Below are 22548 nucleotides of genomic sequence, written 5' to 3' on the forward strand. Positions count from 1 at the left end.
TTATCATTGTATGTTCTAGATTACGATTAGGAAATAACTGTCGTTTTTTTTCTTGCTATTCAGATGTTCCAAAACATGAAGCATAGCAGTGCTACTAATTATATTAAATGACAAATAATAATTTTACATATTAACGAACCTCTATACTTTATGTGTAACATATCTAATGGACATTTTTAAGCCAATTGTGTAATACAAATGTATACATATAATACAAGTTACAATGTGTGATGTCATATGTTTCAAAACAAAGCATATTTATTTCTGAGTAAAATAAAATCTTTTCATTGCGCTGAAGTGTTTCACGTCTTGACGTCATTCATTCATTACAGATTTTACATAGAAGGCTTTACTTCCTGGACAACAAGGCGGAACTTAAATTTGATTGGCGTAACTATTGTGCAATAGATGTCCAGTACTGGACAGCTTTCTGGCTTGTCAATTTTCATTTGCCAATGAAAGTTTTATTTATGAAATCTTGGCAAATCGGGTGAGAGTAGGTGGGATATCCTTGAGAAAAGCGGTAGTGGTAGTAGTCTGTTGGTGTTTAGCTTAGGGAAGCGATCATTTTCATATCAGTTTGTGTTTATGTGTCGACACGTCCGTTTAGTTTAGTTAAATCATAATTAAGGTAATTTGTGTTATGGAACTAGATAAAATGGACGAGAACGACTGGAAATACCACGGAGAGGGTAATAAGAGTCTAGTTGTCTCTCATGTTCAGGTAAGTATCGATAGCATCAGCTAACATAACGGCTAGTTTGTACAACTATTAAACATGCAATAATTTCAGGCTGGTTGCAACTGAAGTTTCTTTAAAAAAAGGAACGATCACGGTAACCCTGTAAAGATCTAATGAATTAGTTCAAGGTGTGTTTGATTCTAATATGAAGTGGAATTTTATTATTTATAATTTTCACTGCTTAATGGATTAATTAATTCTAGTTGTTATTCAGTACAGGTGCATACGTTCACACCCTCCAGAAGTGTTACTCACTACTGACGTTCAGGCATTTCTTTTTCACTGCTTGTAATTTGAAGGAATGTCCAAAATTTTACGATCACATTAATTTTGTATTTAATTGTAAGTGATTTGTAGGTTTCATATTTTAGCACACTTAAGGAATGTGTGGCAATGAACCTACAGAAGAGGAATGAGTACTTCCATATATATATCGCTAAAAATATTTCCGTTTGAGAAACCCAGCAGAAATTGCCCTTTTGAAGATGAAGTATTGCATTTAGGCTGGTACATTTCTTCTAGGCTGACACACTGACTTATGTGCGAGCACTATTTTAAAAAAGTTTGCTTTCTTAATGAGAGGGCGCTTTGGAAATTATCACATATTGTAACATAGCTTGATCATAAAGCAAAGGACAGATAAACATTGGTATCGTAGAGAAGTGCGATGAAGTCTTTGTTAATCAACAGGGCGAACTTTTACAAATATTTATGGACATGAGCATCGCAAGGATCTTTGAATTTAAAGGTGTATGAATGAGAGAAATACGCGAAATATAGGCGACCAGTTCCCTTAATTTATTTCAGCCACACTTAAACGCCTATTAAGGATCATTAAGGAGTAAATAACCAAGGGGAATGTCTAACATAATAGTGCGTAAAGCGTTGAAGTAAAATGTTTAACAGTGTAAATTGTACATTTCTAACCAGTGATTCAGTACTGTACGTATTGAACTTGGTTTCTAATGTGGTACATATGTGATCATTTCAGTACATATGCTGTACATTGTGAACATTCAGGGGCAAAACTGCCTATATTTTATAGGAAACTAGTCGCATTTTTTATTTGGTGTCATGCATATCTGTTCATTTTAGATTTGCTATTTGTGCAGTTTTCATTTCATTATGCCGCTCATGATGTTAATAGGGGACTGTTTCCTATTTTCTGGATTAGGTGCTAAAACAGAGTGTTTCGATAAACTGTTATTACTGTTAACAGTAATGACATTATGATTATTAATAAAACGCAGTGTGCAAATATCGTCATTAAGTACGGGAGAACTCAAATGCCATCAAACCTTTGAAAGTGTCTGCAAACGCTAAATATTGTAGGGTGTGATGGCGGTGTGAGAGGTGTAATCGCGATTTATCGCCAGTTGATTTAATTTTTGTGTGAAAAAAAACGCATTGTAATATGGCCAGTGGCTTATATTTGTTAGTTGTCTTGCATACTTTACTTCGTTGTGGGATTAAAAAATGTTACCTAAAGTAAGGCTTTTAAGAATAGGCCTTCACGTACACGTATATTCTTTATCCACTTTGGTTTTTCCGTAGTAATATTTTATACGCCTTTACATATGTTTATTTGGTTTAATGAAAGTGATCGCAGTAATTTCGCAGGCTACTTTCTGGTGAGTTATAGTACCTGTCAGACGTTGTGTATAACGTAGCTTATTATATAAACTGTCTTCAGAACCGTGTCAGGACTGTGCTCTTAGTTGCGTATTGTAATAAATATATATTTTAAACGAATTATGTATAATTTTATCACATCACGCCAGTTCTTAAACATGACGACATAACGCCACGCAAAATATAATTTTAAGCCGAAGTGTTGTTTTATTACGGCATAACGTCCCTGTGGCGGTCTCAGGTTCATTGAAAAGTAAAGGCTGTTAACGATGAATTCTCAATGTGTTTTTATTGCAGCATTCGCAAGTCCTTCGCCTTTTGAAATACCCCACAGAAGATGCTGAACACGCACACCAGGTAGACTTTAATGGAAACTTTGTGGGGGGGGCGGCTTCTTAAAGAATAATGAATGTTCTTGCCGTCATTGCCATCTTAAATTAAGTGAACACTCCTGACACATATCTGGCCATGAAGTAAGTAAAACAGGTAGCGTTACTTGTTAATCTTGCTTTCATTTTATTTTTGGCCTTCAACGGAATGAATGTTACTGGGAGCAGTGACTGGTTCTGAAATGTCTTCAGTCAATGGGCTGCCACAGCAAGGATCCAGTCCCATATGAGGTTCTTGTTGCAGCCCAGGTCTTGAGTACAGATTGAACCTGGGCACCTCACTCTATATCCAAGATGAATATTGGGGTCTAAATTTAATTTGCAGTATAAAGATGCACACTAGTGTTAAATGGGTACAATATGTGGAGATAAAAATGAGGACAAAATCTGGAATTTTTGAAAGGGAAGTGCTGTGTCACTAAGGCTCATTATCTAGGAGATATTGAATTTAGGTGGCATTTCTGAAGTTCTGCAAAGACTGGTAGTTTGTTGGATCATATGGCCTGGTCTTCACGGGAGGGGTGGTGGCTAGGACGCGGTCCGACCCAGGTGTGATAAGGGCCATGAGGCATTTGCCTGGATGCAGATGCTGTTTTTGAACTTGGCTAAAATTAGTCATCATCCATCACTGATGTCCCTGTACTGTCCCTGATGATGAATGGCTGTGTTCTTTCTGCGTCCAGACATCGGAGCAGGCCTTCAAACACATCCAGAACATCGTGGAATTCAGTAAGAATGTCATGAAGCCTCTTCTCGGAGAGACCTGCGTCCACCACGGGGTAAGGGTTTCTTACGGCGTTGCTAAAACAGAGCAGCATGTCACCCGAAAGCTGAGCTCGTGACATCGGATTACTCCACTGCAGCCTAACTGGAAAAAAGTGTTGTTTGCTATGTTGTGTTGCCATAGAACATTCCGGTAGGTCATTAGCACAGTTTGAAGAGGAGCTCTATTTTTAAAATTGTACTTTTGCAAGCTTGTCACACTGAGACCTAAAACCTGCTGGATGGAAAATTTTGCATCACTGAAAACTGGTTTTCATTTACTTTAACTTATTTAGTAGATGCCTTTTGTCCAAAGTGACGTACACGTGAGTAAATCTTGGCGTCAGAGAGCAAGTTCAGCAAGTTTCCACCATCTATGATGCAGTTAGGGTTTAAGAGCCTTTAACAAAAGCTCAACAGCGATATGATTACTATGTCTGCCCCCCAGGATTCAAAGCCACTACCTTCTATATGTGGGTTAAAATGACAAACCGGCCGAGCTGCATTATGCCGCAAGAATCACGTAAAATTTTGACAGAGCTTCTGCGTGGCTCATTTAAAAAAAATTAAAAAAATTTGTCCATGCCTTTCTCCAAATGGTTTATCAACTTAAATATAGCGAGATTTCTGCTGTGGGGTTCGTTGCTTCGTGTGGAAGGTGTAGGGTGGCCATAGACCGGGGAGAACCTGCTGAAGGGTGTGAGTGAAGCACGTTTAAGAATGGGCCCTCCTTTTGTGGTGAAGGTCAAAGCAGACTAGCTGTTCGGCATCACACACCATCTGCACAGCGGACTGTTAAACACTTCAAGCCAGTTACCTTCACATACATTTTCAAACTGTGTATTACCTGTAAATTCAGTACAGAAGCTGTCTGACCTGATGTTCTCAAAGGGCCCAATGGTGATAGTTACTCTGCCAACTACGAGCTTAGATATATACACTGGACAATGGAACTAGTGACATTTTTTCTTAAGCACGTATAATAAGTGTATGCTTAATACAGCATGCAGAATATTCCATTGGATTATGTTTTTGTCTTTAATGGGATTATATTTCAAATTGGCTTGAATAGCAGTGGGGTTATATTTTTCTGTAATTCTGTACATACATATATATTAATTACATTTTTATATATATTATATGCAACCAACTGCATATAGATCTCTATAAAACATGCTTTCTAGCATTTTGACCATATGATCACCATATGATCATTTAAAGTGTGAGCACCCATACAGGACAGCACAGTGTTCACCTGTGAATCGCCCCCCCCCAATTATTTTAGCATGTTATTATGCAAATCTTCTGTTTCTTCTGAATATTCACCTGTGATGTCACTGTCATTAGACCCGTATGTTTGACAAAAGCCTGGAAGCCCAGTAGTCCTGGTTTTTGTCCTTAGTGGTGTCTTATTCCCAGTAAATCTCATTAATTAGGGATATGAATTCCTTTACTAATCTGATTGCAACATAAGAGCATTCAAAGAACATTTATTGGCCCTTGCATAGTCTTCTTAGCTCCTGCTTTGTACCTGCGCGTTCATTGTAAGCTCAGCCTTGCTGTACTTATGCCCCGCCGAGTCTTTCACAGCTTGAATGCTTGCAATGTGCTATTTTGCCTTGTTGTACCAGGATGGCAAAACAATGGCCCTCAGTCTGCCTTTGGGTTTCCCTTGCTGGAGAAGGATGTGTGGTTTTGTACTCCTCTGGTTTCCTGGTGGAAGATTCTATGTTGGTTTCCCACTTGCTGAGGGACACTCATTTTCCCCATGATGGACAGGCCACTTTGTTTTATTTATGCACTGTACTCACTTCAGATACTGTTGCATCCATATCCCGACATTGCCGTCATATGGATCGAATCTTAGTGACATGGATGTCAATGTGGTTCTACCTCCCGCAAGTTTATTGCGTGATTTCTGCCCAGGCTGCTCACTGGTGTCGCGTTCCTCTCTGCACAAAGCTCTTACTCCAGCCTGTCTGCTGATTCCTTTGTGCTTGTAGCATAAAGTAAAATGATCTGTGTTTTCTGAGAAGGATGTTCGGTAACTGGGAACAGTCAGACTACCAGTGAAACCAATCCCTCTGGGAACTACGCAGCAAGCTCAGCTACAGAGGAGATGGTCTGAAGATATAATATAAATGTCACTTCCCAAAAAGAACTAATCCTGCTATCAGTTTTTGGAGAGCTGGGAGTGAAGAAAATGCTGGATTTCTTTCGTATTTATTTTTTTCTCTCCATCCATCCATTTTCCAAACCATTATCCTACTGGGTCACGGGGGGTCCGGAGCCTATCCCGGAAGCAATGGGCACTAGGCAGGGAGCAACCCAGGATGGGGGGCCAGCCCATCGCAGGGCACACTCACACACCATTCACTCTCACACGCACACCTATGGGCAATTTAGCAACTCCAATTAGCCTCAGCATTTTTTTGGACTGTGGGGGGAAACCGGAGAACCCGGAGGAAACCCCACGACGACATGGGGAGAACATGCAAACTCCGCACACATGTGACCCAGGCAGAGACTCGAACCCGGGTCTCAGCGGTGTGAGGCAACAGTGCTAACCACTGCACCACCATGCTGCCCCCTATTTTTTTTCTTTCTCTCTCTCTCGCTCTCTCTCTATTTATTTATTTAATTAGTATTCTGCATTAAAATCTGAGGTATGGAATTACAGGAACAGCTGAAGGTTATCATTTGTTTAATATAGTACTATGAAGTTGCATCTGTTTAAGGAAGGCGAAAATGCTAAAGTACTAATAATGAAGTATCATTTTTATAGTCTATCAGGCTGTTTCCTGTTTAGAGGTTTTCTTATTGCAGTCAAATGCAGATCAAGCAAATCAGTGGAATAGCATAATAAGGATTATGTTTGTTGCTGTCTTTTTATATCTTTGCAGGAAGCTGTTAAACTCCCCTTGGATTTTCTGAGGCAACTGTCCTTAAAGGTCCAACACGAGCGGCCAGGTAAATGTTTAAGGCCAGCCCTGCGTAGCCTGCTTTCCCCACATTACCGACCCCTCCCACCTAGCAATTGGCCCCTTAAAGGATCCTTTAATGACATCACCCACATTCTCACTGCATCATGGAGCGAGGTGATGACATCACCCGCATTGTCACTGCATCATGGAGCGAGGTGATGACATCACTCGCATTCTCAGTGCATCATGGAGCGAGGAGCGCTTGCACTCACTGGAGCAGAACTTAACATGACTTGACCCTGCGGTCACAATTGCTCATTAGGTGGAAGTTGAGTCGGGTGGAAATGTTGCTACACCCTTCGTGTGACTTGGCTCTGGTATGTAAGCTGTCTCAACCCCATGACCGGACAATGGCCACGTGCAGCCACTGTGAGCATCTTCTTAATTGCTTAATTCTGGGAAGTAGATGGTCTCCAGTTTTCACATAATTCCAAAATAAGAAGAATGAAACGGATTGTAAGGTCAGTTCCTCCTGCAAGGGGAATTTGTCTGTGATGTAACGTTAGCCGATGGGGTGATGAGTGAAGGGAGACCCTCTTTTCCTGCAGGTGGCAATCTTGTTATAATAATCGATAATAAGTAAAATGGCTTTTAGATTAATTTCACTGTATTATGATTACAATATATAAAATAGCTCTGATTGAATGTGTCTGTGCCCTGCATGTAAAAAAATCTCAATTCCAGCATTTTCTTTGTGGCGAAGTGTAGAGGTTTGGGTTTCAAAGTGCAAGTCTGTCCCACAGGCGTCGGTGAGAATGTGCCCCTTATCGCAGCGTATTGCCACTTTGGGTTCTGCAGAGTCGCGCTGTGACAAGGTGATGGACACGTTCAGCGGCTGCGCGCTGTGCCTGCCCAACCTGACGCAGCTCTCTGCCTGCCGCCTCAGCGACCGCCGGCCGCAGCTCTGCATCGAGATCAAGGTGAGTTTTGTGGAGGTGGGGGGGTAACGACGGCTTGTCTGTGAAGGACACCAGTGCTGACTGACACGCTTTCCTGTGGGCGGGGGATTTTCAAATTACTGCAAGTCATTAGCTCACGCAGGCTTAGAGGGTAACGATAAAAAGCCTGTTTTTTTTGTTTTGCAGCCAAAATGTGGATTTCTGCCGTCTTCACAGCTAATCATGAAGGAGGTCAAGCGGCGAGTGTGTCGGTTTTGCATGCACCAGCACTTTAAGGTGAGGGGGCTAGGCTGTGCCCGTTAATGTGGGGTCTCTCTTGCTAGTCTTGGTAAACTAGCAAAAAATGATTTAATAAGACTTACTACAAATGCAAAATTTTATTTCGTTATCTCTATTTATCTTCTGTAACATTTTGTCCAATTCTGGTAGGCCTGGAGCCTATCCCAGAATGCACAGCGCTCACGTGTGGGTTTATCGTGACAGTGTGCCTGCCTATTCCAGAGTCTACGCACATAGCATTGATGCTAGAAACCACAGTGTCCCATATATGCAAAGGCAGTGGCCCGGAATATCCTGGGGGCCATTTGGCTAGTTTGATTCCCCCTGGTGGAAGAGATGCAACATGACTTTTTGAGGTATGCATTAAGAGTACAAATATGATTTTGTTTTGTGCAGATAGCTAATGGAAAGTGGAAGCGGATGAGCAGATACTGTCCTCTGGATCTGTTTTCAGGGTAAGTGACCACGAAACACGCACAGCTAGTGCTTTGCTGCTGTGCAGCTTCTAGTATATAAGATTATCATAATCTTAACTAATAATACTGAAGAAATTTGTAGGGTGGGGGGAGGTGAAGATATTCATTTAGGAAACTATATTCGTAGTTACTTTTTATAAAATACTCTTCCAGTATGGTTTCATACAGTATAGATCACCTCCATGTCTGCATCTTTATCTGTTCATCTAGGAACAAACAGAGAATGTACTTGACAATTAAACACTTACTAGAAGAACCACAGAACAACTTAAAAATTTTCAAGGTAAGCTTTGACAGTCTGCAGTAATTTTTAACGAAATGTTTATTCACACGCCCTTCGGCACTTTCGGGATGGATGAGGTTGGGTCTGTGGCTGGCTGGCCGGGCGTGACACCTCTGTCCCCCTCACAGAATGGTGAGCTGATCTACGGCTGCGAGGAGGTTGCGTCCTGCCAGCAGGACCTGGACGCGCTCGCCCACCACCTTGGGCCCTACTTTCCCACGCAGGACACCGATGCGCCCGTCAACGAGCTCATTCAGGCCATCGTGGGCACGCTGCTCGACAGCCCAGGATGCGACCATGCCGGGGATCACTGGAGGGCGCCCCCTGTGGATGGCTGTACTTACTGCGAGGGCAGCCCACTGCCTTGCGAGTTGCTCCAGAACGGTGAGACGCCCCCTTGTCAGCAGATCTCTGCTCCTGCTGTTTTTATGATTTTTCCACTTTTTGTGAGAATGCAACTTTCTGTCTCCCATATTCAGTACAGGCCGCATTTTGTATAATGTGATTCATTAGGTGGTATGTCAGGGAAATGACTGTCAGCAGACTGCTGGTCTGCGAGGTCGCTGGTCTTTTGCACTGTTACTTCATCGATTTATTTCTAACAGAGATACACATACTCTTCATTTAGTTTGATCAGGGTGGTCACTGTCCAGCTGTAGGGTTTTTGTCATGTTTCACTGGTCAATTACGTCATTTTGATATCTACCTACATAGAGTCTGAAATAGGTCATGGATATTTCACAATTTCTCTGGCATTGCATGGTCTAACCTTGGGCTGAAGTTGCTGGGATCCACTCCTGGGAAGATTGGCGACTGTCTTGAATGTTTTCCACTTGTGAATAATCTCTCACTGTAGAATGATGGACTTGAAATTGTTGGCCTATAACTCTTTTCAGATTGATGGGCAGCAATGATTGCTTCTCTAAGATCATTGCTGACGTCGTTCCTCCTTGGCATTGTAGTAACACAAATGCCCCAGACCAGCAAATTGCCCAAACTTCTGCTTTTATAAAGGTGATCACACTTGCTGATGATCAATTAATCAAGTGCATTTGATTAGCAGCACCTCTTAATTCCTATGGAAGCAGTAAGGGTGTACTTAATTTTTTCACACTGCCTCTGCATTTTGGCTTAGTTTTTGTTAAATAATGACACAGCGCAATATGTTGTGTTCATCTGAGATTGCATTAACCTAATTTTAAGACCTGCTATGAACTAGATTTTCTTGTATGCTGATGCGTAAAACCATAGAAGTAAAAGTGCATGAACTTTTTTTTACACGTAACTGTACCATCAAATTCTAAACTGTCAGAATTCCCCAATTAAACACACATCAAGCAAACGAGTAATTTTTTAATCAAGTCGATTTAAACCAGAGGACCTAATCTAAATGAATGCTGTCGGGGGCCGGGGTCGAGATGAGATTTTACCATGTAGTTTAGGAATGCAGATCTTCTTATGAAAGTGGAACTGGTTTTAGAGACAAGTCATTATTCCGATCAAACACCACCAACCTCCGTCAGTCACTGTGGGAGTGAAACCTCAAGCTAAACTGTCCTTTATATTGCAGAGAACCACAGCCTGCCCAAGGATTGCATCCTGCACAGAATACTCCAAGCTCAGATGCTGGACAACCTTGACATCGAAGGGGTTTACCCCTTGTACAAGCGAGTCGAGCAGTACCTTGAGGAATTCCCTAAAGAGAGGTACTGGGTTTCATTATGGATCAGTGTTTAGATGTGTGTTTAATTTTTGAAGTTGAAAATCTGAAGTTTGTCCACTAGGTGGCGTTTATGCACGAAGTAATGTGACTGAATCAAAGTATTTTGCTTGTTAGCTGCAAGCTGATGGATAGGGATGTTCTTCTCTGTTAGGGGAAAGCTACAGCTAGATGGGCCCTACAATGAAAAATTCTTGGAAAAACTGAAAAGCTGTCCAGCCGAAGACGATGGTTCCATTGAATATGCTGTTGGAAAGGTACCGCCTCATATTTGGGTAGAGCTTCCTTTAACGTGACATTGTGAGAAACTATGATCTGATTGCATATCTGTTGTGATAGTTCTATGGCTGTCGTACTTGAATCCATGTGTCCCGGTCAAGGTGCATGTGGCGCCCAAGGCAAGCTTCACCGCTGGTGCCCTCTACTGAGACAAAGTGAAACTGGCTTGCTAATTCGGTGCCCCCTCAGATGACACCCTAGGTAGCCACTGGTTGGCTATTTTGGATAAAAACATCAGATGGCAAACACTTCCTTATTTTCTTCCAGGTTCACCAGTACAGAGTGTCGATGACAGCCAAAGACTGCTCTATCCTGATTGCCTTCTCCCCATGTGGAGAGGATGAACTGTAAGTATGGACACAGTCACATGCCTTCCCAGTTACCAAGGGTAGCAAATTTCTGTGTTTTTCCATTTCAATAGGCGAAAGTCTTAACTGAGAAAGGACTGATTTTGTGTTATTAGCTGTTATATTGCAGATTTAATTTTTTTCCTTTTACTATTTTACCTTTTATTTTCTAAACCTATTTCTTTGCTACAGGAAGCTGTCAGAGAAACTCCTTCAATTGCCTGCATCTACTGCTGTATGCTGTACTGTCTGGCATTTGACAAACTTTGACTTGTACTGAACGTTTGTGTTTTTTTTTTTTTTCCCTCTTAGGCTGGAGCCCAACCTGGATTTACAGACTCCAAAGCCCAGGTTCACAACATCCGTGTCCATCTTAGACTTAGACCCCAAACCGTACGAGAGCATCGCTCACCAGTACAAACTGGACTCAAAAATCGTGAACTACTATCTGTGGAACACGCAGGCCAATCAGAACAAACCGCACGCACCAGCAACGCATGTCTACCTGGAGAGAGATGCTCAGGACTGCACCCTAGTGTTTCAGGCTGTCTGAACATACTTTAGTTATGCAAAGTGGACCTAGATACCTCCTCCCCCCCAACCCCCTCCTGCAAAGCTGAATGCCGTTCTTGCTGAGTGAATGTAGGACTGCGGTATAAAGTTGTCGTTCCTCGAGCTGCAGCCTATTTCCCGAGACTGGTCTCGAGCGGCACGACATGCCTTCACTGTGTCATCAAGACAGAGCTGGATGGATCCTGCACCTTTAGGCAGTTCGGATGCCCATTCGATCGCACAGAATTCTGCCGTAGGTGCAGGATCCAACTTTTCAATTGGCTCCATTGTTGGTCTGTTTTAAGCAACGTAAAAAAAAGGTGAAAGATAGAAAGCACTAATAATTATACTTTTTTCTGCAGTGATGTCAAGCTCTGACTAAATGAGGTCTCACGGTTCTGTTCTTGAGCATTTATTCAAAGTTACTAGTGTAATTCAGGTTAAGTAATTACTAAAGGCGAGAGAAGCTTCTGGGAACAAACTAGTAACCACAGCTTTAAGTCTGACTATTTTTGACGAGGTCAATGTTTAGACCTGCATTTTAACCACTGATCGACGTGGGATATTTCGACTTATGTGACCAGGAAGCAGAGCTGGTGGTGATGTGAGATAATTCTTAGGAATAACTGCGGCAGGTGGTGAGTAGTGCAGGCGAACTGAGGAACGCGGGCTGCTTACAGACTTGTTGAAGTGACCCCCTTACAGTGAACGGGCTCATGCTGAACAGTCCCACCTTAGCTTTACTCAACTCTAAAACCCCATAGAAGCCAGCTCGCTTTATCAAATGTCAAGTTCCTAAAAGCTGCACGGTGATTTTGTCAGGGCAGAGAGCATCGACCCCTTGTACCCACCCAAATTTAAAATGAAATCCTTCCATGAGCGGAATGGACAGATCTTCAGCCTGGGAGAAATGCCAGAAAAAAACCACTTCATTTTCCTTGTTAAACTGCTCTGGATTACAGCGTCTGTTTTATTGACTCTCTTGAGCAGTGCATGGCTCCCTTTATACCGCGTGAGCTGGGATTTGATGAATGTGGTTGAGGTCTGAGGCATACCCCCCTCCTCCCCTCCATATTCAGAGTCTCTTTTGGCAAGACTTGGTAACCCTTTCTGGAGCCAGGAAGGCCACAGAGTCATCTTTTCCAGTGTTTAACATTGGCTTGAGCCTGTATTGGTTTAAATGACCCGTTACTGAAAATGCAGAATAAGCATAAATGAACCCCCCCCCACCTCAGAACCCAACAGCTTCAGTAATGTGAATTACCTCTTAAGACATAAATGGGAAAATCGCAAACTTACAGCTTTGATCGGCTTCTTTCCCAGTCGGATTTGGTTGAGCTGAACAGCCTTCAGCTGTCAAGTGCTGCTACACGATTGCAATGCTCACGTGTAACATCTCGGGGATGATTATTCATAGCACAAGTGTTCCTGCGTATGAGACGCCAAAGCCACCACCAGAGGGTCTGTGCCTTGTTCCTCAGTCCCAGTGAAATCATGCCTGAAACTCCAGGCTGAGCTGGAATGCAGACCCTATCCACCAAGTCGTCCTGGATCATTCTCGCACTCTCGCTGTCATTTAGCTTGAACTGTATGTGGTAGATTTAACAGCTACTACTCTACATCATGCCTACTTTTCAAATTAACTGACCACTATTAATTAATCTGAAAATCCTGCCAAAGATGGAATATGATCCATTTGTCTTAACAGATCTCCATGTTTTGCAGAAAACTCTAGTTTTTATGTATTATACAATTTCTATGCACACACACACACACACACACACACACAAATAGACCCAGTAATAGTTATTTGACCCAGGGTGTATAATGCAGTAAAACAGCAATTTGGTGTGTTTGGAGCATACCGAAGACTTACACTGTTTTCTTGGGAAGATCCATGATTAAACAGGACAGGAGACACTAATAATAATAAATAAAAACTAGCACTGTGATACTGAAGTAACCCGTACTGCTACGTTGGGTAGGTGCAGCAGAATATGACAGACTTTTTGTATTTAAATGTTATTTATTTTTTTAGGGTTTGGCTAATTATAAATATTGACAGTACAAGTATATGTACATACAGGCTGAAGAGAATGGGTTGGAGGTTTTGGTTTCAACAGGATTGTACAGAGATTTATACTGCTAATAAAATGCTATGAGAAGCAGAAAGGCTTCTGTCGTCTTTACCCAACCACTGACATCCTACCAGCAGGAGGCGCTAGTCCACGTGCACTGCTCTTATCAGACTGTCGATTGCGGCCTCCACTCCCAACACACGGAGCAGACTCTGAAAGGCGCGCGGGGCTTTTTCCATCACCTTCTTCTGGTCCATGTGGAGGGCTGGTGCGCACACACACACACACACAGCAGTATAAATTTCACCCTGTGATTCTGTGGTGATTCTGTGGCTTGTGCTAACCTTATGAAAACCTTTTTTATAATTAAGAATCAATTCATTCGAGATGAGCATTTTACAAGTCGTGCAGACAGCTATAACCCCCACAGAAGACGTTGTATGGCTCGGTACGTTAAGCCCCTGTGCCTACGATCAGAAGGTTGCTAGTTTGAGCCACATTCGTGGCAGAATAGTCACATGTCCTTGAGTAAGACCCTTAACCCCCAGCTCCAGGGGTGCCACATACCGGCTGACTCAACTGTGATCTCACTCCAAGCTTACTCTCGCTTGTATGTGTGTCTGGGGTAGGTGAAAAGACCGTTTTCCCATGGGGATTAATAAAGTATCACTTCCAATATAACTCAGTCCAAATGTTTGCAGAAATCTTCAGATGACTCTGCAGTTGTGGGGTGTGTTGGTGCGGGCATTGTGTGGGAACATGTGGCTCAGTATGCCTGTGATCGGAAGGTGGTAGGTTCGAGCCCGGCCTCAGCATGTCTGTGGGTGCATGAGCAAGACCCTTAACCTCCCAGCTCCCTGGGCGCTGCGGTGGGTGGCATATAGCGAGCAAGGTGGGGAAGTGAGGAGAATTTCCTCACAGGGATCAAATAATAAAAAAAGTAATGGTTATTAATCATCAACCTTCTCTTAAGTGTGACCAAGATGAAGTAGGTGGTTGTGGGTTTTAGTAGGAACAGGACTAAGCTTCCATCCTGGGAGAAATGGTGAAGAGACCTGGGTGTTCACCTGGACTGGAAATGGAACACTGAGGCTGTCTACAGGAAGGGACAAAGCAAACTCCACTTCCTGAGGAAGCTTAGGCCTTACAGTGTGTGCAGCTAGATGTTGCATGTTTTCTACCAGTTTTGTCATGGCAAGTACTATTTTCTATGCAGCCATCTGTTGGGGCAGCGGCGTTGGAGTAGGTGACTCCAAGAAGCTGAACAAACTGACAAAGAAGGCCATCTTTGTGCTGGGGACTGAACTGGGGCCCCTGGATTTGGGGATGGAGAGAAGGATGTTGCATAAGTTGCCCAACATTATGGACAATACTACACACCCGCTACACGACCTACTGGGCCGACGACAGGGTGTTTTCAGTAGGAGACTCCTTCACTTCCACTGCCCATGGGAATAGCCATCTACTACGATTCCTCTCTGTGTTGGGAGGGGAGTCTCCTCCTTTGAGACAATGCACATTTACATTTAATTTAGCAGATTTAAAGGTATATCAAAGGGGAGTGATAGTGTGCTAAGGAAAAGCGGCCAATGAGTGCTCAGCGTATGTGTGGGACCTTCTTCAGGACGGCTGGAAAAGCTTCCCAGGAGGCCACCACAAGGGTCAGTCAGTCCCTGGAGCTATTGAGGATAAGGGCCTTGGTTTAGGTCCCAATGGTGGGATCATTCTGCCGGCCCAGCAACCTTCTGAGTGCCAACACATAGAGCTGTCCCCCCCACCCCAATAAATTATATTTTTTTGTTAAAAATTTTTGGTCAGTGCATATTGTTATTTTATAGTTCTGATGTCTTTATAATTATTCTGAAATGAAGGGAATAGTACAAATAATATGATAAGGCAAGAAGTTGGGCCTGGGCCGCTCTGACCTCTCTCTGGCAGTCTGGGCAGCACCTCCAGCTTGGGTGTCACCTCTCCCTCCTTTGTGACCTTGATGCTCCACACAACGCACAAGCTGCATCTGAGAAAAGCAAACCATCCTCAGCTCAAATACATAGGAAGGCAAACCCACCAGTTGAAGCCTGGAACCGTCTCGCTCTATGATAATTTATAACCAAGCCAGCAGCTAGAATGTTTATACAGACGCTCCTCTACTTACGAATGAGATACGTTCCGAACGGCCGTTCGTAACTTGAAATGTTCGTGAGTAGTTATTCAGCATCATTTTAAGGATATACGCAAGTACAAAGAACTAGTATGCTGGGAGTACGCACGCTACGCTGCTGCGCGGCGGGAGTAGCGGCCAGAAGTCATACTAGGAGGAATTGGCGCACAGAAAAAAAATTGATGTAGCGGACAGGAAACGGGAGCCCAAGGAACACAATTTGGACTTTCAGTCCTCTTCCTTTGTATGTCTGAAAGTTCGTAAGTTGAAAGTTCGTAAGTAGAGGAGTGTCTGTATTAACAGAAGCACGTTTCACTTTTATACAAGGAATAAATGGCGGATTTAATGAAATAAGATAGAAGAATCACCCAGGTAGTTTCGGGCTCTGTATGACCATGACGTCCGCTCTGCAGCCCTCAGGAAGGCTCACCGCGTCTGGGTACTTATCCTGCCATTGGGGAGGACAAACACAATGTACAGACACAGCACTGCAGCACTTCAGGAAAGCTGCACGCTTATGTGACACGAGCTGCTCCTGATCAAAGCAGCAATATTTTTCCATCTGCAGCAGCTGCAGACTTTCCATGCTTTTGTCGGATATCAGCCCCATCTGCCATTTCGTCGACTGCAGGAGAATTTATTAGCTAGAAATGGAACAAATAAAAAAATTCCAATGGCTGTGCCTCAGCGGGTCAGTCCTCTGTGCCTGTGACAGAAGGTCAGCGGTTTGAATTCTGTGCTTGGCAGAGTAGCTACATCTACACTGGGCCTTCAGCAAGGCCCTTATCCCCCAAAAACATGCTCCAGGATTCCCCGATAAATAGCTGACCCTGTGCTCAGACCACAAGCTACCTGTTTGTGTTTTAGAAGAAAGCAAGACTGACATGTGCTTTTCGCATATGCCATGTACTTGTAGAAATGGCAGATAAAAGCATCATTTAATTTCAGATCGAGAGGGGGAAGGCACAAGAGGGCGGGCTGATGGAGCAGGCCCCTCCTGCAGCTTGAACCGATAGCCATCAAGTTTCCAGGAGCCCTCCCAGGGCTGCTAGGTGACCCACGTAACCTAGGAGACAAACCCCGCTGAGCCACTTACTATCCGGCCTCCGTTTTGTCCTTGGAGCAGAGCCGGCACTTTCCAGAAAAGCCACACAACTGGGTTTTCAGCGCCGTTTCACACGCCGTGGTGCAGTAGGGGAGACGTTTCAGGGCCAGAACGGAAACAGGAGATGCGCTGCAGTAGCTGCATGTCCTCCCACTGGGTGATGTAACTCGAGGCAGAACAGGCCACTGACGCTCCACCATTTAAATAGCAACAGCCGCCACCCCCTCCCCCAAAGATTGCTTAAGAGTAAGAGTCCTTAACTATACCAGTCTTCTGAATTTTCTTAACTGTCACCTTAAAAAACATCAGCAGTGACCTGCCTTTACGTCTCGTAAGTGATTATTAGAAACATAGCGAATGCAGGGCCACAGAAATTATTAATGATCTCGTAAATTAGCTTAAAGGCAGCTGAGGTCATAGGAGCCTGGAGAAGCACTTTAAGAACATGATTAGAGTCATAGACTGCAGGAAAAAAATAACTGAATAAAATGGGTGAAAGAAAATAATAAAAAAAACAAGCTTCTCCTGGCTGGTCTTGTGTAGCTTCCTGAGTCGCAGACACGTCTCAGTGACTCTGAACCGGGCAGCACATCCTGCAGAAATTAACATTCATCAGATAGCCAGCAGAGTGCCAAGCGAAACATGGCCGCCAGCTCGCCGCCGTGTCACTGTGCAGATGTTATCGATGCAGTAGCCACTCTTGCTGAAGCAGCCCCACACGCCACCCCGCCCTTGGCTTCAAATGGACATCGCCGTTTTTATGAGGTTAAGCATTCATGTGACTAAAAGAATTAGTTTAATCAAAATGTAGGGCATGTCGGACTGGCAGGTAAAAATAGGGCATCCTGCAGCCAGAAAGGTCTCCCAAGTTTCTGTCCTCTCTGTTCATGACCAAAAACAGCTTCTCTGCAAAAAAATTAAAAATGCCAGCTCGGTCCTGACAGCTGGGGTTCTCCTGTCTGCACTGCAGACGTCGGGCTCATGCGAGCGTGCACACGAGCGGCTGTTCTTATGCAGGGGCGGGCAGAGTCGTGTGTGTTCTCTGGCCTCATAAATTTAAATAGAGAGGCAGTTAGTGACCAAATTATTCATTTAGGAAGAATGCTGATTGTTTTAGATTTTAAGAGTCCAAGGTGCACAATAAACAGGCCGAGTTTATAAAGGACGGACCACCGCTTAGTTCAAGAACAAAACAACAGTCCAGTTTTTACAGGAATCTGCTTCTGTAGCTTGACCTCACCCACCTTCCCCCCCTTCAAATTCATGAATTAATATCTACAATTTCTCATAAAAACAAGAGAACACAGGATTCATTCAGTCCATTCCCACGGTAAAACAGACTGGTCATGCAACGGTGACACAGAAAGGTAATTTTAATGACATTAGATAGAAAACAGGAGCCTTCTGGGTAAAGTGAATAATGAGGAAAAGTCCCTCTGCTCCGCATAATACGCTCTGGGTGAATTCAGAGGGTTTTTATGTAACCGAGCCTGACTAAATAATGATGAAATATGGAAAATGACTATTGTAATTGGAGGATGTCACAAGATGAAGGGCTACTTGGTTTTGGATCGATACACTGTAACCGTATCTGGTAAACAGTGATTCGCTGAAGTATAATTCAGCCTCTCCTTGGCCTTTGAGGAAGAGTAGCATGAAGGACACTGTTACACAGTAATACTTCATGAGCATCCAAAAGTATTTATATAAAAAAATGCTGCAGATTTAAAAAGGTTAATTCAGGTCTTCCAGAGCATGTGTGAAATAAAACGCTGACGTCCTCCCAGAGAGGGAGCGGAGTTTCACAACTGCTCAGTCAACAGTGTGTGGAAACCATTTTCCAGAGCAACCAATGAATTCATAGAGGCATGGGCTGCCGTTCAAAGGGAGGGGGGCGATCACCCATGATGCATCAGGCCCAGGTCTGCTCCAGGGAGCTGCGCACCGCCAGCGTTCACATTAAACTCACACGAGTGCCTGGCAAAATATGCAAACTGGTCACTTAACTAAGCCAATTAGCTAATGAAAAACTGATGTGCAGGTAAAACTGGAAGGGACCTAATAACCCTGATTTTACTAATTATTTATATGAATAACAGTGTTTGAAGTCTATATTTTAATAAAGCATTTCTTTGAATTTCTTTGTCTTAAGATGGCAAACATTATTTGAAAATAATATTGTTTTACAACTATTAAACTATAATTATGCTGGTATGGAAACCAGCACAGTTTAGTGATCATCTCGGCTCCACTCAGCCGGACGCCCTGGACCGGGGTTGGACACCAGCTGAGTTCATGCTGTGGGCACAGCAGAGGACTGAAGAGGTATCTGCCGACGGTGGGATAGAGCGCTGACCCATAGGGGGCGTGGCGAGTCACAGAAGACACGGCACGGAAACACACCATCTCCTGGCCTGTTTTCTGTTAGCACTGACAGTGGGTGGCTGGGCAGCCAGCTGACCCTGGACCACCAGAAGTGTCGCTTCCTCTCCTCCATTGTCTTCCGGCTCGTTTTCCCCATCCGTTCTCACCATTGTCACCCTAAACTGTGGTGTGTCAGAAAAAGCTACTCTTGCTTGATTCTATGTTGAGTCTTTTGAGGGCGCCGTATTGGGAAAGGCCATACAAAAATAAATGGAATTGTCACATTACCAGAAAGAGCTCAACCTCAAACTGGGGAGAAACATAAACTGAGACGTTTGGGATGAGGCTAAAATTCATACCCTACGTGTTGCAAATTCTCACAGCAAGAATTATGACGATGCACAAAGGACTTCATATTAAAAACAGCCTGGGAAACTGTAATCCAATATGAAAGGCACTTAACCACAGCTATTTCTGCATTGTTTTCTATCAGTTTTTAACGTAACAATGGCTGTGCGATTCCAAAATAAAGAGGAATGCTGATGTAAGAAGCCTGTCTCTGAACATGCCTGCTGCGGGTGCAGTGTGGGAGGGGTTTTGTGGGCTGCGATGCTACACACCGGTTCAAACCCCAGGCAGCAGAGTGATTTCAGCACTGGGCCTTTGGGAAAGGCCCCCATTCCCCTATTGGTCTTTTCTCAAAAAGGTACCTTGCATTGCAAAAAGGCTTCTGCTAAATAAATGCAGTGTAAATGTATTGCGAAGGCAATGCAGGACTCTGGGCAGGTTATAAGGTTTGGAGAAACTGATGTTCCTTAGTGACCAACCCCCCCCCACCGCATCCTCTCGGTTCACACGCTGCTATCCCTGATGGAGTTTTCCACCCTGGTTTTTATGCTGTCCTCCACCCCACCATTACTGCACTCCATGCCTCCCCGTCTGCTCCTGGTGTGGGTATTCCACAATGCCACCCTTATGACGGGTTATTAAGACGCGGGACCGCACGGTCTAGCAAATGATGTTTATGAGCTCGACACACACAGTGACCCTACAATAGCTAGCTAATCCGAGATAAAACCTCTATTCTCCTCTAAATGCAGGCTTGGTCTCACCACAGTAATTGAAGCAGCGAATGTCAGGCTGAGTTTCTGTAAACAATAAATAAGCATTATTTATTTCCCAGTACAGTGAGAGCATCTTTTTATTCAGTCATAAGGTCTGAGACACGCATACCAAGTAAAACCCGGGGCAAAGGTGTGAAAGCAGGGATGGGGTCACTCCAAAGGGCAGAGGCGGGCAACCGAGCCGTAGAGGGGGGGCTATAAATGCTGGAAAACAGGGGCCCCTTTGTCAAGGTAAAAACAGCAAGAAGCTTGCAACAGCAGCCAGGATTTTGTTACGACACGGGAAATCCTCTGGAACGCCTGACTTGAAGTAATGGGTGGATGAAATGGTCGAGAAGGCAGCATATGGAAATGTTACGAAGGATGGAGGGGAAACAGGAAACGAGGGTGACTTGGGATCACTTCCCAAATCGTGTTCGTTTCCACGGAGTACATAAGATGTGCCGGGTTCTTCCTTTTCTTAATTGTTCTGCCATTTTCATGACTCATGTCTATTAAAAGTTTTCACTTGCATGATATATTCTTTTTTATTCTTATATATTATGAATGGCTATGAAGCTATTCAGACTAAAGACAATAAAAACAGTAATTAGCACCAGACCAGAATGGAATAAAAAAAAAAATTCACAGAGATTAAAAACCGTATCTAGTAAGTCAACATGTTGCTTGGGGATCTGCCTCAGAGCATCACGTTATCAATGCTTTCTGTGATGAGCAAGGGATTGCAAAAATAATGTCTACTTCTTCGTTTTAGCTTTCACGGCAAGGAGGTGGTAGCCAGGGCCTCGAATCGCCATGGTGACTAGGGAAATGCCCCCAAATTCCGACATCACGCGGAGAAGTGTGACCTCGCCGCCGAATCCTGCTGCCAGTTCTAGCCCACGATGGAGAATTTCCACAAAACAGGGACACTGCCACAGAGCATAGCATTCTTTCCAAAGCCCACATTCAGGAATTTTTTGCTAAAGAACAAAAAATAGTGAGGCATGGCTCTGTCCTCTTACTGGGGGGGGGGGGGGGCATGGTTTGCTCTGACAAGTAGCAGCTGCACATAGCAGGCGAGTGAGTCAGCGGGGCGCCGCCCCTCACCTGACAGCATGGGGCCAGAGCACCTGGCCAAGCAAAAGAGCAGCCTGTCTGTCACACAGCCTGCATACCACTGCCCAGCTCACAGAAAGGTATCTGGTTCTGACAGTACTCTCATCTAACCACCGGACCACCACGGCTAAATGCTAAACCCTGATTTTCACCTGTCCTTCCCCATTCTTTAAACAGTAAATGAAACCTTAGGATCTTGTACTTATGTAAATCACTGACAGTTAAGTTAAAGAACCAAGGGGAGCTACTAAAGCTACTAAAGCATACCATTCCATGCATGACTGCCACCTGCTGGTCACAAGCATGCAACAGCTAAAACTTGCTCTCTCTCTCTCTCACTCAGACACACACATACACACACACACACACACACACACACACACACACACACACACACACACACACACACACACACACACACACACAGCCCAGCTGTGCTTCACTTTCTCAGCATAACAACTCTCAGTCTGGTGTCTTGAATGGCTCCTGCTAAGTCACATTAAACAGACAAATCAGATATTAGTCAAACGTTTAACGAGGGCACTTACTGCAGCTAATCACCCGCCGCCATGTGGTTTGCATTCACCTTTCCCAAAAACATTCCCCAAGCTGGTTACGAGGGTGTTCCCATTCCCGGCAGACCCCCATGCTGCCCCATGATGCTCAAACGACTGGTTGGCCTAGAATTTCACCAAATGCGTGTTCAGAAGTGAAAACCAAATCAGATTATCCAGGCGGTCATTAAAATAAAAAGCGTTTATGAAAAAGGGTTAGACTTCTGACAAGGAGCACATGCCTGACCATAATTCCCAGCCCAGTGGTCTGTAGTACGAAGTGGGGTTAGTGGCTTATCGGGGTAACTTGTCGGATTTAAGGTAGTTTGGGCAAAATGTAAGTGAACGAATATGAAGTCCATTTAAACTGTGGTACCTTAAATCCGGCAAGTTACCCCGATAAGCCAGTAACCCTGCTTCGTAGTACAGGCCGCTGGTGTATCTTAATCCCCGTCAGAATTCCCAGATGCTCCACCTCCCTGCCATCCTACCTAGCATCAGAACCATCGCTTCAGCAAAACACCTAAAAAAGCGCTTATCTAGACGCCACAACAGGTCGCGAGGTCAAGACTGACGTTACGAGTTACAGCCCTTTCCTTCTGCCTTTGGAGGACGTCCCTCCAATGTTACGTGTTTCGTCTCTTCAGGCTGGTCAGCAGTGATAATTACTACTTTTAACAGTTACCCAGCAATGGTGAATTACAAGCTGTAGCCAGATCC

The 22548-nt window shown here is 44.0% G+C and overlaps 2 protein-coding genes across 2 annotated transcripts in view; one reads left to right on the forward strand and one right to left on the reverse strand.

Annotated features, from left to right (window-relative positions):
- Positions 1–495: 495 nt before the first annotated feature.
- On the forward strand, positions 496–13371 carry ippk (inositol 1,3,4,5,6-pentakisphosphate 2-kinase). The gene is made up of 13 exons (XM_049021997.1): positions 496–724; positions 2672–2731; positions 3447–3542; positions 6429–6495; positions 7308–7429; positions 7595–7684; positions 8084–8142; positions 8374–8446; positions 8575–8830; positions 10017–10152; positions 10321–10423; positions 10713–10792; positions 11105–13371. Exons 1-13 carry the CDS (start codon positions 644–646, stop codon positions 11343–11345), a joined length of 1464 nt encoding a protein of 487 aa, XP_048877954.1. The 5' UTR covers positions 496–643; the 3' UTR covers positions 11346–13371.
- The window catches only part of LOC125747153 (centromere protein P), a 70585-nt gene continuing 61387 nt past the window's right edge, over positions 13351–22548 (reverse strand). Inside the window, exons 7-9 of the mRNA XM_049021999.1 lie at positions 15952–16031; positions 15348–15439; positions 13351–13687 (exon numbers count right to left, since the gene is read on the reverse strand). Of these exons, the coding sequence (XP_048877956.1) occupies positions 13566–13687; positions 15348–15439; positions 15952–16031 (294 nt within the window). The 3' untranslated portion in view covers positions 13351–13565. The remainder of the gene's footprint in view (positions 13688–15347; positions 15440–15951; positions 16032–22548) is intronic.

Source organism: Brienomyrus brachyistius, chromosome 8 (assembly GCF_023856365.1).
Source record: "Brienomyrus brachyistius isolate T26 chromosome 8, BBRACH_0.4, whole genome shotgun sequence".
NCBI classification, from domain to species: domain Eukaryota; kingdom Metazoa; phylum Chordata; class Actinopteri; order Osteoglossiformes; family Mormyridae; genus Brienomyrus; species Brienomyrus brachyistius.

Bases quoted from the DNA above. Each gene is read 5' to 3' on its own strand.
- ippk (XM_049021997.1), top strand. From the start codon at position 644: ATGGAACTAGATAAAATGGACGAGAACGACTGGAAATACCACGGAGAG. The intron at 6,496-7,307 runs GTAAATGTTTAA...TGGGTTCTGCAG, and splicing joins GGTCCAACACGAGCGGCCAG to AGTCGCGCTGTGACAAGGTG. The intron at 8,447-8,574 runs GTAAGCTTTGAC...TCCCCCTCACAG, and splicing joins ACAACTTAAAAATTTTCAAG to AATGGTGAGCTGATCTACGG.